The sequence below is a fragment of the Grus americana genome, chromosome 7 (genome assembly GCF_028858705.1).
Source record: "Grus americana isolate bGruAme1 chromosome 7, bGruAme1.mat, whole genome shotgun sequence".
In the NCBI taxonomy this organism is placed as follows: Eukaryota; Metazoa; Chordata; class Aves; order Gruiformes; family Gruidae; genus Grus; species Grus americana.
Window position 1 is genome coordinate 38,079,359 of NC_072858.1, and position 19,342 is coordinate 38,098,700.

Sequence of the window (19,342 nt, forward strand, 5' to 3'; positions counted from 1 at the left end):
AGAACACAGCTTTCCAGACCAGAAAAAAACCCCAAACTATCTGCTCTCCTGCCCGTTGCCTGCCAAAGCCCCACAGGTACCACAGCTAAGGTGCTTCCCTGCAATCCACAGGGAATTTGAAGCCAGCAGCATCACAGCTCAGCTGGGCACATGGGGCTGCCTGGAGCCCCTTTTTCCTAAGGTTTTCCTTGCCAAAACATCCTCCTTTCGAAGGCTTGTGAACAGTTCTTACGATGTTTCAAAGGTAATCTTTTACCAGTAAGTATGCAAAAATCATCTCATCTGCTCTTCAAAGGCTCACACCAACAGGATCTACTATGCTGCAATAGCACTTCAGGCAACACAGAAGGGATTAGGCTAATTTTGGGTTTGGAGCCTGGAGATGGGATAGCTGCAGGAGGTGCTTTCTAGCACTACCAATCCTGGGTTCGAAGCTCTCAAGCAGCATAGGGCGACCAACACTTCTCAACCTGAAGGATCACCGTCATTTGGCAGCACTGGGCTGCTGCCGGTCAGGCGGGTACGAGCCGGCACAGACACGCTGCAGGCTCTGCGGGAGAGATGAGCATGGCTGCTGCGCAGCTGCACTGGCAGCTTTCCACCTCTCTCCTGCATTCCTTATATCTGTTATTCTTCCACACACCATCGCATTGCCATAAGGCATGGGTTCAGAATATCACTTTTTTGGACCGTGGCAGCACCCTAGTCAGTAACCTCCCGCTTTGTGCCATACCTCTCAACATAATGAGAGCAAAACTCAACAACATAACTGTTTGATGGGAAATTTAATGATCTGGTAAGCAGAGATTGGGGAGTTTATTCCCCTTCACTGTATTCGTTTCTCCAATTACTAGACACACGTCACTTACTTTCCGGTTGTTTTTCATTAGGTGTTATAGATCTCACGAAATCCTGCGGTGTCATAAAAACCTCTGATTCACCATGCTCATTTATGACTTTCAAAGTGGCAAAGTATCTGAAGATTTTGTCCGGCGTGGAGTAGGCTCTGATCCTGTTCTCGTATTCCATCACCTGGAAATAAAATTTAACCAGCATTAGATGTGCACGGTTCCTCCCCCAACACCTACGTTAGCACCTCAGTCCTCTGAAGGTTTTGCCACGTGACAACAAAGTTGTGTCCAGCACCACAAAACTTGAAAGAAATCATGTTGAAAGGGTCAAAATCCCTCCTACCCTCAGCCTTTGAACTACCAGGAAAACTGGAAGTATTAGCTCCTGATGTCCTAGGATTAAGGACAAGAGTCTTTAGTACTGGTAAGTTTTGACTCTTCATGATGGCAGAGAAAAAACCAAATTAACAAAATCCCTGAAGACACTTTTAAACACGAACATAAAAAAAAGCACTAGTATCCCATCTGTGAATGTAAAGCAGCTCAACATTTTAACCACAGTGATGAAGGGTCTGATTTATGATTAATAAATGAAGTAAAAGAAAAGCCTGGGAGAGACCTTTGCTTTCAAGCTGTGTCTTGGAAAAGCTACTTGGAGCCGCAGCTGGTTGCTCAGTCACCCAACCTCATTTTTTCCTCGTCTATCACATTGGCAAAATTCCACAGAAACATTCTTTACTCAGTCCTCTTCTCCCCACCAATCTGCCACTCGCTAACTCTGCCAGCAGCGATTATTTTGTATCTAGAACTGCTTTCCCCAACACACAGCTAGAATTAATCAAAGAGAACAGAAAGCTTTTACAAACAAAAATCACAACATAAGGCCACAAGGGAGGAAAAAGGCACAAAGACCTCCACTTCATTACATATCAGAGCAGAAAACTTTCCTTCTTTCTTCAGCTTTTTATTCCTGCATTATACACCACATTTAGCAGTCCATGATGTACTTGAAACCTTCAGTACTTCTGGCCAAGAGCCACAGGAGGGGAAAAAACCCAACAAACCAATGATCTGCTGGAAGAGAATACGCAAGATCAAGGATACTGCCAAGGCATCTGTAGATCATTTACGGCTTTGGTCCCATTTCAGCCTTGTCCTTTAAGTCGAACAACTTCTCCACCCTGATGCTTATCAGAAAGAAAACACCCTCTCTAATTTTTCATATTTCTAGGATAAAACAAGCCAAAGGCTTTTAATCTGCCAACCCAGGCTTGGGTAAAGTAGCTTGGGGAAAGCAGAGCCTCTCTCCTCTCCACTTGTTCCAGATCAACTCACCAGCAAATGCTACCCGGGGACAAGCAACACACGGCATAAGATCCCACTGATAATGGCTTTGACGTTATCTAAAGCATTCTCCCTATTCTTTGCACCACCACAGCTTTTTTTATAATCGAGCCCATCAGGAACACAGAAATGTCCTTGCATCAACCAATACAACCAGCTCTCTCTTTCCCGTAGCCACCTGCGTAGAAGAAAAATCCCTTCTGTTACTAGCCTTTGCACCTAGAATCAAACTTCATCCCATTTTTATTGCTTCAGTCTACAAGGTCCTCCAAAGATAAGGGCATTGGATCAAAAGCAACTGTTTTACTGCAAAGTTACAAGTTGCCATCTATCAGTCCAACCACAGTAAACGACAACACACACTTCCCTGGCTCTTTCCAGCGGCAAAGCTGCACGTGTCTTCGTCCACAGCTCCCACCTGGCAGGCAGTAACTTGTTAGGTCAACGTGATCTTTTGACTTGTGATTGCAGGCCCATACCTCACTCCTTCCTGTAGCATGACCTGATCTCACTATGAATAACACCCCATCCAACTTGATCAGCCAAAAAAAAAAACCCAAACCCATAGTTAAGTACTTTCACCTTCGAGCAAGACAACTAAAACCAGCTACAGTGTCAAGGCTAGCCCTGGAGCCAAGAGCAGACACCACAGACCACAACCAACAGCTCCCTCCATCCATGACACCCTTTCAACAGCCGGCTTTCTACCTAAAACATTGGTCTGCCTGAGACTTTACATTACTCCTGATTTTCCAAGCCAGTGAAATAATTTCTTGCAAGGCACTATCGAATGCTTTCCTTCAACCCAGCTAGGTAAGTTGCACATCTTTTACTCAACAACTTCACATCTGCAGTGGATCTTTCCTCTGTACCTGTTTTAAGATCTTACTAAGATGCTACTGACAGGCCTGCTGCTGTCAGGTACTTCTCATTTTTGGAGTACAGGCATTGCCACTGTTCCTCGCCTGACATCTTTACTGAGACTCTTCCTTACCAGGCCAGCAACTTCACTGACAACTTTTTCTTATCCCAAGCTCAGGGTGAGCCTCAAGGCCCCTGCTTTATTGATGTTAAGCAGTCCACATTTTGCTTTGACTTTGGGCACAGCAATGTTCCAACCCCCCTATTCAGATCCACACAGCATCTTCAAGTCCACCACAATCACCACTTGCAACAGAAGCAAAGCATCCATTTACAACATGGCATTTTCCGAGGTCATTTGCCATCCCATCTTCTACCCACGCACACTGCAAAATGAGAAGCATCCTCTGATGAAAGTATTCCTTCCAGACACTCATGAGGATGCAATTTGAATATGCAGCTCTAGAGCAGGGAGAGTGTGTTGCTCGAAAGCCACGAAAGCTCCCAAAGCAACTTGGCACAGCTCACAAAAGCCTAACAACACCACAGGCTACAAAGAGGCCTCGTGTCTCGCTGTGTAGCACAATCCGCCCCCCCCCAGATCTGCAAACCCAGAGGTTTGTCCCCATGTAGTCAGTGGTTTCATGAGGAATATAAAAGTGGTTTGGGGCTTCCCCTCCTCCAACAAAAGCAGCTGAACACCCTTGCAAAGGTAAGACGTAAGGGTGCAGCAAGTGGAGAGCTGATCATCTCATTTTGCATTAGTTCTCAGAGCAGTTTCAGACAGCAAAACGAGGAGTTAAGGATTTTTTCAATTACCATCTTCTTCTGACAGTTTGCCATGTCTGGAAAAGAGAGCTAAGCTGACCTACCATCTCCATGAAAGCTCAAAGCAGCCCTTCAAGCCCACTGCAGCGTAAGGAATGGGTGTTACCTGTTATTTGAGTTAATTTGAGTTAATTTGAGTTTCATATCCAGAAGGGAACATGATTATGTACAGCTACTCAAAGTTTTGTGGGAAGCTACTGTTAGTTTTAATTATCTGCGACCTTTCGGCTTTCAGCAATTAGCCATGACATACACAAGCCTCAATTTTCAGGACAAATGCATTCCTGAAAAATTATGAGGAACAACAGTCTTGAATAATTCACAGTCTAGACCAAAAAAGTAGAATCTAAAACACTTGTTTAGTATCTCACAGGCTGTTTTAATCACAACTGAAACCACACTTCTTCCTCAAACTTCCCTATCAGAAGTCAGCAAATGCAGCAACACTTCTCTTTTGCCCACAGCTGAACTCACAGTTACCTCATTTTTGCTAACATGATCTAATCAGCTGGCAAAAACTAACAAATATGCTACAACATATCCCTCCGACTTCAAGACTGGATTGAATACGAAGCCAGGTCAAGAAGGGAACAGCTGAGACCCTACAAATGGGAACAACTTATTTATTCAAGAAGTGGGCGATAATAAGGGTGTCCTGATCTCGCGATACAAACGTGGACATAAAAGCAGGTGTGTGTATTTGGGTGTGCACGCCACCATTTGTGAGGGTTTTTTTACACTACTTCACAATCTGGACATAAAAATCATCCCAGACGAGTCTCTCCTCCCACGACCTCTCGCCTACGAAATACTCCAAAATACTTTCCTGGCAAAGCGTGCACCCAGGCGGCTGCCTTCCCCCAGTACGCACCAGTCCTCAATGCAGTGGAGACCAGCCAAAAATACTCATCCAGTCCCCAAAACTGCAGCCTCATGTAATCCAGGGCTTCCAGAAAGATTATGTGACCAAAAGGGAAAAGTCCCTTTTTGGCATTTATTAACAGAGTACGTACCAGAGGAGAAAGATGAGCAAGTAATCTTGCTCTCTACAAGAGCGAAGCTGCTGTTGAGACAGTCAATGTTTATGCTAAGCCTCCAGTTAAAAGGAAAAAATTAAATCCTGCACAGACATGAAAATAAAACTCTAAATTAACATCTCAATTCACTTCCAGATCATCACCGGGGCCTCCGACAGAGCAGGAACTTTGGCAGTCTGGCTCTACCGCACACATCTTATCAGGGTAAATTAATTAGGATTAATTTTCTTTGGGTTTCCTACTGTAATACACACTCAAATGAAGTCTTAGCATGACTAACACTCCTAAGGTGGCATACCTGCAGAACCCAGCGAACACTGCAAGCTGATCTTGATAAAGCACTCCTAATGCTGCATGCAAACGCTTTTAGCAAGTTAATCAACACATCAGCCCACCCACATCATGTATTACCGCTCATTAGCCTTCAAACTATGAAAGCACTCAAACAATCTTTTCCTTCCCTCCCTCGTGCAGTCAGGACCTACACGTTGCATAGGCTGCAAGACAACTGCGCCCTGGAACCAGCCACACATGATCCCAGCCCCAGCAGATGCCAAGTGATTTATATTTCAACTTCCTCTTCACTGAATCACTACCCAAAATAGCAATGTCATGCCTAATTTATTATTTCACCACTAATCAACTTCATTAAAAGCAACACTGGGATAACAAACAAGTGTTAAACACTTTCAATTAAGCTTAATTTTTTTCTCAAGGAAAACCCCACACTGTTTTCAATTAATTATGGGAAGAGTTGGAAAGGGTTTTTACTGTGGGTTTTGTTAAAAAAAATATAGAAGAGTCAGGAATTCCCTCGGTGCCATAGAAGTGATTAGGGGAGCAGCACATCCTGGGAGCAGCCCTGATTTTGAGTCAGAAGCTGGGGCACACCTCACTCTGTCATCTGAGCAGGAAATATTCAAACATACCTCCTGAGATGACTCACTAGGGCAATTGCTGATCAAACACAGAGCCCACAACAGAGCCACTCAAACAAACACAGAACCCGGCACCTGGGAGACTACCGGTTACATCCTGCATTAAACCAAACAAAAGCAGCACCGGCATTTGGGTCAGAGAAGGTACCTTCGGTCTTAAGGCTGGAGAAAAAGGGGTTTTTATGTGGGCAAAAAAAAAAAGTCATGAGATCTGCTTTAAACTGTACTCTCCCCACTGAAATTGCTACTCCTGAGTCGAGCACTGCAGGAGGAAGGAAGGCTGTGGACTGAGAAGGGATCCAGGCTGCACGTCGTTCCCATCGGACCTTTTGGGCACCCTCCACGCCTGGCTCGCGTCTTATTTGGAAAGCGTGGGCACATTCCTCCCTGCCTAGTATGGGAAGGAAAGAGCTGGTCAACATAGGCATGTGTCCTAACAACTGGAATAAAAAGTCATTGCTTGCAAACTAATGTTCTCTGGCTTCCCTAGCCAGAAGCAAGCAGCCACATAAGACAAAAACATCAATCATTACATTCGCTGTATCAACAAATGGTTTTGTTTTTTTTTTTAAAAAAAATAAGAGTGCATATAAAGGTGGATTGTTTCTTTGTCTTTGCAACCTGCCTCCATCTGCTGACACTGGAAAAAATAACCCCTTTTTCTTGAGTCGTACTGGCAAGAGTCAAAGTTTTGCTAAAGCTGTCACAGTACCTGACACCCAGTTGCCCAGAAAATTAGCAGAAGCCAAGAACCTATATCCCTGGATAATTCTGTATATGTCAGCATAGTATCTTACAATATAATTTCACTGAGCTGCCACCAGCATGGCACAACAGCGAGAGTTTGGAGCCCCAAATACCACAAGGCACTTGAAATTTCAAGTTGTGTAATCTACTCTAACCAACAACAGAATATGATTCAGCAACTTCAAATGAAACAGCTCTTAATTTTTTATGAAAAGCTGTTAAGCCACTATATACAACCATCCACAATTTAACAGCTAATGAGATGCAGCCTCCAGGATATGGACTTCAAAATAATTATCAGAAGCAAATCATACAGAAAGGAATTGTGAAGAGCATACACTCCGCTCTCCTCTTTGGCACTGCAAAGGTATTAAATCATCAAACACAGCCCAATAAAACCGACATCCAGACAGGTTTAAAAAATAAAATACTGCTGTCTGCCAACTCTCAGTTACAGGACTCTCCATCAGAGCAAATCATACATCTTGTAATAAGAGGGGTTACAGATAGTACCGAAGTAGTTGTCAGTTCAGAGGAGCCCAAAGCTCTCAGGATCGCCCAACACTGAAGGCAGGTCACAAGTTGACAACATAGCTCATTACTCAAGCTTTCCTCCTCTTGAAAAGGGGTCTGATATGAAAGTTAAATAGCCGTCAAAAGAGAGACACAACTAACCATGAATATGTTTACATGGAATAATTAAAGGAAATATTAAAACGCTCTTTTTCCACACTCAACCTCTACTACTTCTTCCATACGCTGCGTATGTTCCTGGGCAAACGGATGGCTTCAGAGATACACACGCTGGATACCCAAGGTGGTTTAAAAGCTTTTGCACCGATTCCCCACTTTGCATGCACCATCCTAACAGCCATCAAGGCAGGAGCCTTGATTTCTCAGCAAGCCACTTCTCGGACATCTAACTAGAGATGCAAAAAGAGGTCTCCATTTCAGACAATCAGCATACTGTGCCTTCCAAATAAACAAGTTTCAACCTAAAGAAACTCGAGGTAGCATGCCAAGAAAGTGGGTTACCAAAACAGTAAGGTCCCTTAGAAAATAATGTCAAGTACAGAGCAAAAGCCAGACTCTACACACGCGCTGCACCACAATCTGAATAAAATGTTCTGCAGGTTTCCTCCCTTTTTCCACTGCAGGACAATGGCTGCAGGTGTAACACATCCAAGTTTGGTACCTTACGGTCCCTGAACCCGGAACGCTTCTTCTTCTTCGCTTCCGGCTGAGCCTCCTCGTCGCCTGATGCAACGGCCTTTCTACCCTCACTGCCACTGCTCTCCTCCTCCTCCTCCTCATGCTTCACCTTCTCGCTTGGCTCTGTCCTTGGATCGTGTTTTACAGAGGACGAGTCTTCTGCGTAGGCCCTGTACAAGGGAAATTAAAACACCAGTTTAGGAAGTTATTGAGAGGGGTATTGAGGCTACAAAGATGGCCCGGTAAGGCTCTCCTTGAATGAAACACTTGTTGCAGTTCAGCATGGAGGATTGCAAAGTAAAGAAGTGATTAGTCTCCTTGGAATATTGTGTGCTTTTCCCAGCTGTAATCAAATTTCCACCCGCCATCCAAAATCCAAACTAAAAGTCACAGTGAGTTTTCCCAGTCCAAGAATGCCAGAGGAAATCACTCAGTGAATTACTGTACCCTCTCCCAAAACCAACTCATGCAAGAAAGACTGGGAAGGGCATACCATACCTCCTCTAGTGCTAAATTCCACCCCCGCTCTCCCAAAAAAGACTTATATAAAAGTGAGAGAAATGTGTTTTACTATCAGCACTGCAGGATTCAGAAAGAATAGCCTCTTTGTTTCAGCTCAATTGATTTATTTTCTATCTCCAGCAGGTGACAGGCTGTTTTATTTTCCTCTTCCACCAATGACTCTTCCAAACTCCAGTGCTACAGGATTTGTGACAGCAACGACTTGAGTTGTTTATCTTCAAGCTGGAAATAAAACTCTGGCAGAGCAAAGGATCCCTTTTCCCTTGAAGTTCAAATACAAAGATCTTCAGCAACCCTGTTTGTAGACCAAGACTCAATACTCAAAATCACTTGGTCTAAACCGTGAGCAGCTCGCAGAATTGTAACTGGCAATGGGGTGGTTAAATAAAAAGCAGGATAAATCTGTAAGCCAAACAATGCCATGGCTTTCCTACGCTTTACTTGTAAAGCGGTTTATAACCAGACAGAGCTCAGACCACATTAACATCAGTGAAATTATAATCTCTGAGGCTACATTAACATGTCACAAGCAACAAAGCGAACAGCTTGACAAAGTTATTTCTCTTTCTAAAGGACTCAAAGAGCGCAGGCAAACATCTTAGCCTGTCTGTAACTTAGGCAAAGCTGCCTTTACTTGGCATTCCTGGTGATTTATTTTGGACTAATCACAAGGTACGCGGGGCTCACACACAGTTAGGTGCTCCTCATTAGTCAGCAGCCTTCAGATGAAGGCTGGGGCTTTGGTACTCCCTGTAACTATGAACACGGTCATTTACAGCTGCATGAGTTTATTCAAAAAAGGCTGCCTTGGGAGAAGAACAAAAACAAACCAAGATTTTTGAAGTCTCCCAAGCTCTATGCAAAAGGCTACGCATATTTCATCCTACCAGTTTCCTGGAAAACACAGATGTGGTATGTAAAATTAACAGAGAAGAGTCTGTGCCTGTCTCCCCAGCAATACACAGCTTTGCAGCAAGCTCAGCGTGTCATCTTCCAAGAAGAAATGAGGGTAGGTGCTCCTTCAATTAATTTAAACGCTACCAAAATAAAAGACAGCTCCTTACCAGTATCCAATAATTCACTAATGGTCCCAGCACAGGATAAATGGGGAAGGGCTAAAGAACTCAAATCCTTCCACAGTACTGGTGGGAAGCAAAAAACTTTCTTATTCTAGAATAAACTCCCAAAGAACATACTTAAGACGACAGTGAATCATGACAAAAGCAAATTAACTTTTGTTCATATTGTGACTACTTCAAAGTACTGAGTGCACTTGAACAACCACCAAGATCCCAGTGGTGCTTTGAAACACAATAAAAACAAAATGCAGCTGGGTTAAAGCAGTTCAGAGGTTTCTAGTCCACGCTAGGACAGAATACAACTCCATTGCAAGGGTTTGATTTAATAAAATACATGAGTGCTTGGTGAAGAGCAGTACTAATGATGCCTTTTCATACAAAATGGAGTCTAACATGCCAGCCTTTCCTTTCTGAAAAGGTCCTGAGCCTTTATATGCCAAGATATTTTCTTACAGCAAAGCACCATCTTTAAGACCTCCACTGAACCAAACTTTCAGAGACAGGATCCAAACCTGAGTCCTCCGCAAGCATCTTAACACAGGGAAATTATTTCCCCAGAAGAGCCAGGCAGCTGATCTGTCTCTTGGAGCACAAAGTCCATGCTGGCACCTCTCCCGAAGCCTTTCCTGAAAGTTTAATCAGCACTGGCACATCCTTGCAGAGTTGTGGTTTTGGCCGATGCGCGGTTTGCTAAAATAAGCTGTTGCCAGCTGAGGTTACACCAGCAGCGCTGACAAGGAAAGCCCTTGTGGAGGCAGGACATCAGTTCTCTGAGAGAATCTCTTGGGAAAAGGTCCTGAGGACAGAAAAGCAGTGGAAAATTGATTGCTTATCTACACGACCAAGCTATTCCATATGAAACGTGCTAGAGAATAGCTGTATCAGTAAAGATTTGCTCCTGAAATGCCTGACTGACTGCTAGCAAACCAGGGAAGGGACAGATTAAATTCAAAATCAAACTTTTTCAGCAAATCCTACGCATTCCTTCAATCCATCACACTGTCAAGCCAGTTGGCTGCAGCGATACAGACGTAGGCTGTTTGAATACAGTCGGCTTCCCCCCCCCACTCTAGTTTATCCAGGTAATTAACTCTGCTCTACAATTAGATCACCAGCCCAGTATACAAGCAAAATGAGCTATGAGAATAAAAGCAGAGTTTGTAGCCTCCTCCTCAAGCAAGGTTTTAAACAGTACCTGCTATTCCTCACCTCCGGGCCACAGTCCAAACTACTCACTGAATTAACCACTGAAGGATCTGCTCTCTATGTACAGCTACTACTCTGCGTATTTTACATCCTGCACAACCATCCTCTGTTGAAATCCTTGGCTTCCAACAACTGCAGCTTCCATACTGTGCCCACATAAAGGAGTCTTTCTATGCAGATGTTCACAGTACAGCTGGAAAAACCTCAGAGCTCCAGAAATATCCATCCTGATGGACCACCATCAGCAGATGAAGACTCTCCACCTCCTTTTTTGATGAGACTGACTTTCCAGTGGCATGCCTGTTGCTACAGCTTCTGCACAAAAGGGAAATGAAAATACAAAGACTCCCTTCACTGTGCGTCAAGACTAGCTGCCAGCCTCTCTCCACGGAGCGTGCCTGCCCCGGATCCTAGCTGCCATGCTTCAACCCTCCTGGTCTCTTCAGGTTTTTTCTCCCCCAATGAATTGAATTTGAAGCAAAGACAACTATTTCCCACTTACATAGTAATCTCTTCTTTTAATACTTGGAGAAAGCCCACAATTCGGCATAAGACAGGTTCATCATCCCCAAATAAAACCACCTAGCTACCACAGAGGTCAACTCAATGCTAAATTCTCACTTAGCAAATCATTCTTTGAGAAACTCAAACACATGCAACCACGGGATATACATCCACGAGGGATCCTGGGGCTCACACCAAGCATTGGCACAGGATACTCCACAGTTGCGGGTCTTCCAATTAGAGAAACCACAATCCCTCACTTAGAAATATTTTTCTTCTTTGAGTGATAGAAGCAGAACAGTGTGCTAAAATAACAAAGCTTTGTGCCAGAGATAACAGCGCTCAGTTATTCTCATCTTGAAGGCAGCAGAAAAAGTACTTAGCTCTCAGATGCTATTTAGTCTCAGAAGGAAATGTAAGAGATCTAACAAGAAGTTGGGCACTCAGGAGTCAGCAAAGACATTGCCACCAAACAAGAAGCAGGAGAGAGGAATCCTGCCTGACAGATGTGTTCTTCAGTTGACTAGAGTTGCAACTTTCCCTGTATGTAAACATCTGGAGACATCCAAGTGAGGTTTAAAAGCCACTTAAAACTTCAGGCTTTCATACTGAAACACAAAAGCAAGCTCAGACACAACATTCATAAAAACAGGCAACCTCCAGGGATCGGGAGCGCTTTCAGTGAGGAGCTCTGTCTCATCCTCAGCTCAACCATATTCAAATTAGCTGAAACTTTAATGAGAAATTAACCAGAAATTAATATCCACAGCCCATTTTTTCAGGATGTCACCCCACTCACAGGACTTTTTACTACTTTGTTTCCTTCCTCATCTTTCACAGTACTTGACACCAATGTAAATTAGCACAATGAATTTGTGGCAAGAACCTCAACGAACACACCAAAATTAAGGGAGATTCCAGAGACGAAAGTGAACAATTAGATTGAGGAGACAGCTCTGGATACCAGCCATACCCTAAAATAGGTCCAAGAACACAAGGAAACAGCAGGGCAGACCAGCGAGGACAGGACAAGATGCAAGATGTGCTTAAGGACATCATACGGGAAGAGACTTACACATCAGGGAAAGAAGGAGAAGCCTGTGCATACATATGTATACATACACACGTATACGTACACAGAAAGCATTTAATGTTAAGGACGGGGGAACACTGGAATCAGCTGCTGGGGAGGATTTATTCCATCACTGCTCTCTCCATCACCCGCAAATTGCTAAAAATAGGTGAGACAGCTGCCTGTCAGGACTAGCTTGGAGGCACCCAGCCCCGCTTTGGCAGCAGACTAGCTGATTTCTCACGCTCCCTCCCACTCTCCTCTGCCGCAGCCCAGTTTAGGCACTGGCACCAGTACGTGGGCGCAGACGGACAGGGCAGAGCATGAGGACCTCTGCTTCAAGACCCTTGAAGGGGACTGCTCTGAAGAAGATGAACTTGAATGGTTTTAGGTCAGTCTCACCAGCTAACTTGGATCATGTGGGATAACACACCGCTCCTTAGAGATGACTCCCTGATAGCCTGCAGAGGAAAACAATTGCTTCACGAAGGCCGTCAATCCTAATGACACATGCTGGAGGCATCCTCCTGATGTTACCCTAATAACAGATTTATAGTTTATGAGGGTAATTTGTTAATCTGGGAGACGTTGCTTACATTTCCAAACAGAGCTCACCCCGAGCAGGGTATGGGACCATACCCCCGAGCTGCGGCCCTGACAGATGCAGGCAGCTGCTACTCGGTTTCATCTGCCATGCAGAGAGAGAATCTAGCACAGAGCCATAAGCCTGCAACTCCTCACCTCCTGAACACACTGCTCACTTGAAAATCTTTTGATCCGAACCATACTTTGAAGGCTGGCAGGCTCGATAACTTTTTTTTTCTCCCCAAGAACATGGCAGTTGCTTTCCATCACAGCTGCAGCTCCCCTTGTATTTGCTCCTGGGCACACAGGCAGCACAGCAAGGCAAGGGAACTTAATAAAACCGTGAGGCTGGCAGAGACGGTGAGAAGCACGAGGTAGGATGACCACATGAACGCAGAAAGATCACAGCTGGCATCCTGTTCTCTATCCCTGGTCCCCCCAACAGGAGACAGCAAGCTCACTGCTGTCATTCACCGGCATTTCTTTTCAAGGAAAAAAACAGATAAATCTCAGGTTGGAAGAATTAGGGAGGCAAACCAAAGTGTCCGATGCCACAAGCTTTTTAAAGTGCCCTCAAACACAGAACAGCTTTTCTTTCCCTTTTCTTACTACTATTTTTCACAATACTTGAGGGTTTGTGAGCCTGGCTTTATCAGTTTGAAATTATGAGCCAGATCAATGGATACAAATAAATCTGACTTAGAATGACAACTACCAACTGCTAAAGACTGTTTTACTGGGTATTCAAAACTCATACCCGAGAGTGAGAAGGATGCCTAAAAAATGCTAAAAAATACAAGTGAGAAAACTCACAATATCATTTCAGAAGAAAGTAAGCCCCATAGAAATAAGAAAACAGAAAAGATGGGAAGACAAAGTTAAATGTTCTACTGCATATAAATTGAAAGCTAGATACTGCAGAAAATTGTTAAGGGATGCAGAAGCACCCAAGGAGGCAGCAAGGACCAAGAGAACATGACCTTTTTATTGTCCAAGTTATCAAACCACCAAGGAGCATGTAACAAATTGAGATTATTGTTTACTATATTATTGGAAGCGACAATACCATGCATTTCCAAGTGAACAGTTACTTTGTTTATAATGCTCTATATTCTAGATATCCTGATCTTCTCAGGAGAGAGCACAGACAGACTCTCTCCACATGAATGGTAGTAAAGGTCTGCATAACACAGCAACACTATAGATAAGTATTTTCTACTCAAGTCTTTATAAAGCTTTCGGCAGAACCCTGAGGTTTAGTTTTAATAAGAGTTGGCTGAGACTCTCTGGCCAGCTGCTGTTGATATTCAGTAAGCCTTAACTCATTGCTATTAATATTTAAAAAGAGTAAAACAGGGCAATAGGTGTTATCACAGACCTGTTTATTTAGACAAAGACTGATGCTGGATGGAGGAGACAAGATGATCTAGGCTTTGTAATTAAAGGAGGGTAAAGAGGAATCTCATGACAGTCAACAAGGGCTTATGAAAAAGAAGTCTTATGATAAATAGATGTCATTTCTTGATGAGATTACCAGTGTTGTTGATAATCACAGTAGCATTCACTTAATCAGTGCAAGTTCTCACACTGTATTATTCCATTTGCCACTAAATGATATTGTGATTAATAAGCCAGAGCAACACAAAAATCAACATGAAACATTCAATGGATTAAAAATTGGTTAATAACATGCTTTGAAATACAAGCCTTTGATCATCAACGAGTGGCTGAGCTTCTCCCAAGCCCTGACAAGGGTAAGTTCCTGGCGCTACACCACCTCTTTTATTAATGAGCTAGAGGATAAAGTCCCTGGGTCCCCTGCCATCTATCAGTAAAGATTCAGAGAGCACTAGAAATTATGGTCTCGCTTGCTCAGTAAGCTCTGCACAAGCAAGCACACAATACCCATCAAGAGGGCCGAAGAGCAAGGGGAACATCCAGGTACAATGAACACAGATATGTTTACGTGACTAGTTCTATCCATACTAGATGTTAATGCCTGCGAAAGCCACTTTGCGCTTCAGTGGATCATCAGTTGATCATAATTCCTAGCGAATCATTGCAGTCTTAAGGACAAACACAAACCTTGTATGTACAAGTACAGGAATCTCAAGTCTAAATATTAAATAACGCTCCTGTTTGGCACGGATGCAGCCCTCCTAGGCTACCGTGCTCAGGCTCTTCAGCTTTTTAGCATCTTTTCTCCTCTAAATTCTACCCAATCAAAAGCCACAAATTAAATATTTAGTAGGGTAAGTTTTTCAGTGTCAGAGAGCTTACTCCTCCCCAGCTGAGATAAAGGAGTAGATTGATCATAGCCTGCGTTCCTGGTAGACGAACAAGCTAGAAAGCTCTGTAACCTAATAACAAAACCAAGAAATGGCTGAAAGTAGGCACTAGCATACAGCAAGGCCGAGAATAACGCAGAGCCTTGTTCACAGTGCAGATAATTAGCAATTTCTCTGATGTACAGATTCTCTTCCTGCAATGGTTTCTAAAACATCAAGCTTGAGTGGGCTCCTCCCGCTGAAGCGGGGGGGAATAAGCTCTAGCTCAAGCAGAGCTTAGCCAAGGCAAGCAGAAATTCTGGAAGTTGTCCGTGTTACATCCACTTGCACCTTCAACAACCGAGGAGCTCATTTGCACTGAAGCACTATTCACTTACCAGGCATGTTTACACATCACACATGTATATGTGATGTTATACACATCAAATATCAACTAAAGAAAAACTGATGCAAGTTGTAACTTTCAATATTTATTTTCTCCAAGTTCCTTGAAAATATTTAGTTTCTCTGTAAGGACAGACAAGTCAGGTGTCTATACTAATATAAAATGTGAACACCAGTTCATTAGTCCCAAACACACTCTTTTCCATCTAGTTTAACTAGCCTGTATCTATAATTAAGCATCATGAAGAACTTTTGAGAGAGAGCAGCCCCAGTACCCAGTTACCTGGCAGGAAAGGAACATGAATTCTCATCAGCATCTGTTCCCTTTCCCAAACCATCCGCAATAATGCAACAAGCCATTAAGTGAAGAGGTGCTACAACATTCATCACTGCAGCATCTGGTTTTGTTGTGCAGACTACAGGCTCAGTCCTGCAAGGCAGTAAGAAATGGGTGAGTCTATTCACATGCATAGAGCAAAGCAGGCGTTTCCACACCAGAGCATTTGATAGGCTCCCAACAAAGTGTTTGTCTACCTGACCCTGCTACTCAATCCATCTTCATTTCCATCGAGGAGGACACGAGAAAACAAGAGAGTAAATGTAGAGCTAAGATAAGCGGTGCTGCCCAAGGACTACAGTTATTTAAAATAATTCTCGAGAGAAACTTGAGCAAGTCAGTGGGGAAGAAGAAAGGAAGAGCGCTCCAAGCATCTGACTACTGACTCTCACAGCTGGAACGTGCAAGATGGAATTATTCCAATACAAGGAACGTCATATTGCTTTGGCTACCTAAAAGAGTGTGAAACCTTTAATTGACTGATGGGAAAAAGTATAAGGACTACAAGATCCTTTGTGGGGGAAACGAGATCACTTCGAATTTCTTAATTCCCATGAAACCTGGTCTTTAGCTACGAGTAGACAGCAAGGGAAGATCGTGGGAGGTCAGTCAGAGACAGGGCTAACACATCACAGCTTGCAGGCCACACTGCTATTCACACCGGCAAGACCAGAGCAGGTCATTCCTGGCACCACTTTTTGCTCTCCGGCCTGTTCACGCAGTTGCATACTTCTGAGAATTTGGCCTCATGCTCTTAGGACAAAAGTCCCAATGAATTAAGCCCCAAATCAAGGAGGGAGTAATTCCCCGCTATGTCTATTTTAATACCAATTAAAAACCCCTGCTCTAAAATAAACTCTAGGGTACTTAATAGCATTATTCCCTTCCAGCCAGTACCTCATGCAATCCCTCAGCCCTTTTGACTGAAAACAGATGGGCTATGTCACATTAAACAAAGCCTCCTCAACCTCACAAGCCTTTTGTTCTCTTCAGCCGGCCCCATGAGCAGCAGTAACATGTGATTGATCCCATATGTGGTCTAGACACTAAAAAAAAAAAGAGCATACAGCTTGCACCAGCAAGTCTCAGCAACAGCCAACTGCGGGAGACAGCTGAAGCTGTAGAAGTTTGCTGAAGTAAAAAGCAATAAAAAACCCCCAAGATTAAGGCTTTAAAACAGAAGTTACCCTAATTAATGAACGTTATACCCATCTTTAGTTTTCTGCCTTGCTTCCTCCCTGCAGATCCAACCCTTAGCACAGCCCAGAAGAGTGGTGGTGGACGCTGAACGTCATAAGAAAGTGACAGCTGTGACAAGACTAGACACTAATGGGGTGACACTCAATGACTGCATTGGCACTTAACTTCCAAATCAGGAACTAATCAAAACTAAGTGATATTTACAATTTCTGCGCTTCCTCTATCGAGTCAGGAAATTATTCCCTCTACTCCACTCCCAAATGACATGACTCCTCGGAGAGAGGCTGCTTTCCAGACAGCTACTGGAGGACAGCCAATGTGCTCCTGGGGATGAAGGCAAGGTGAGCAGGTATTTTTAGTCATTCAGAGCAAAGGGGAGGCAGCAGGCATCGACCTGACCACCAGAGGGCACCCGTATTTTTTTTCAAAAAGTTGAAAAAGTGCCATTTTCAGTGACATTAAAGACCCAGGGTTCAAACAACGATTATCCTGTTGAGACACAGAATCCAAAGTGTAGTCCCCATAAAGTCACAGCAAACCAAGACGATTCAGTGTCGTCCATTTCCACCTGGCTTCTCTGCAGAAATCCCAGCTCTGATTTGCCATGCAATATTTAAATAAGATACTATGAACATACACTGATCAAACTCTAGGGCTTGGCAGGCTTAGGGCAATACCTGTGCTTTAAGCTCTGCAGGTCAGCCGAGGTCACTTCCTCCTCCCCAGGCAGTTCAGATGTTTTCCTAATTGACTCTGGTTTTGACTTAGGCTTATTCCCCAGCATCAGATTCTTTCCTTCCCCCAATACTCATGGGTAAAAACAATATGAAGCCAAAAGCCACCTGAAAGGACACAGTGCTCTTTCAGGATGCCACTCAGATCAATGTATCTTCAAGCCTTAGGAGAAGACCTTCAGCACAGCAATCCCAAGGATAGTCTCTTAAGTCTGTCATCTCTCACAAAGAATTAAAAAAAATGGAGCAGAGGTCTCAAAATAAAAATAACCTAACATGGATAATACCTACTTTTTTTTTGTCTTTTCTCTCCTACATCAGGTTAAGTAGTACCTGACACATCTATAGCTATAAAACAGGTTTCTCCCCTCTTGATTATGATTTATGTGGTTTCCTTTGTTTTACCAGAACAAAGATTTTTAAAGTCTCAGTTTCAGCTGGCATAAGATATTTCCAGCAATTCTGCCACTGAAAATGTATTCTAAGCAAATTACTCTAAAGCCCCAAAGACACTGATGCAAAAAAGCAATGCATTCTTAAACAGTGTTAGCTAAAGGCTGATCTAGGCTTCAAAATTAATTCCAGAAGCGCTGATGGAGAAAAGCCAAACACAAAAAGCAGTGAAGGTCAGCAGAGCAAGGAAGACAAAGGGTCTTTCCTACAGAGGATCTTCCAGTAAAGCAATTGGGCACTTGATACAGGGCGGCCGAAGGAGAGAAGGGTGGAGAAAGAGAGAAAGAGATGATAAAGATGAAATGAAATCTGCAGAAGTGGCAGCCAGCACCAAAACAGCTCAGTTTGCTGTCAAGGAGCGGAGCCTGAAAAAGAGCTTGTAACAAAGTGAGAATACACCCGTCTCCGAGCCCTGGTGGTATCTCAAGCTTAATTGCTTCGACTTATGCACAGGATGGAGCAAAAGGCAGAAAAGCACAGAATAAGGCCAAGGGGAGGCAGCAAAATAAGATTGGGTACCACGTTAGACACAAACATGCTGGTAGCAAAGGATCTTGTTGTTAAGCAACTTCCAGAGCAACACAGATGTCTTGCCCTTATTCTTACCGCCAATATATTTGTGGAAGGGTAAGAAATTAAGTATAACCAAATACTTCCAGTCAATCAGGAAGAGCAGTGGTAAGCCTCTGCTTACAGAGATCCTTCTGTGCTCCCCAAAGGTACCTTCGCTCCCTTATTTCATTCAATACCAGGTTGATTGAGCGACAAGCTTTAGCACTGAAATGCCAATTTAAGTGCTTTCGGATGCCCGCTGCCCACAGATTCAGACAGGAAGGTGCATGACATAAAATGTATCTGCGGCCATTTAATAACACTCCAAACAGGTATTTGGAACTACAAATACAGAATTACAAGTTCTACACTAGTATCAGTAACAGAGTATTTTTTATAAACATTAAGCTTGCCACAAACTGCGAGGTTCAGTACTTCTCATATATTAATGACTCATTTAGATTAGCCAATGATTGGGCCAAGATTTATTTCAATTAATTAATTCAGTTCATTATACCAATGCCCAGATACTTAAATGCTTCTGTTGCCAGCTGGAAATCCTCAGAGTTTAAGTTATTGCTTTGAAAGGGTAAACTTCATTAGTCTTC

At 43.4% G+C, this 19,342-nt stretch overlaps 1 protein-coding gene across 3 annotated transcripts in view; it reads right to left on the bottom strand.

The window, feature by feature from the left end:
* MICU1 (mitochondrial calcium uptake 1) overlaps positions 1-19,342 on the bottom strand; it is a 103,999-nt gene that overhangs the window by 70,334 nt on the left and 14,323 nt on the right. For all 3 annotated transcript variants that reach the window (XM_054831250.1, XM_054831252.1, XM_054831253.1), the window contains 2 exons: positions 7,802-7,988; positions 870-1,032 (listed from right to left, as the gene is read on the bottom strand). In XM_054831250.1, the coding sequence (XP_054687225.1) occupies positions 870-1,032; positions 7,802-7,988 (350 nt within the window). The remainder of the gene's footprint in view (positions 1-869; positions 1,033-7,801; positions 7,989-19,342) is intronic.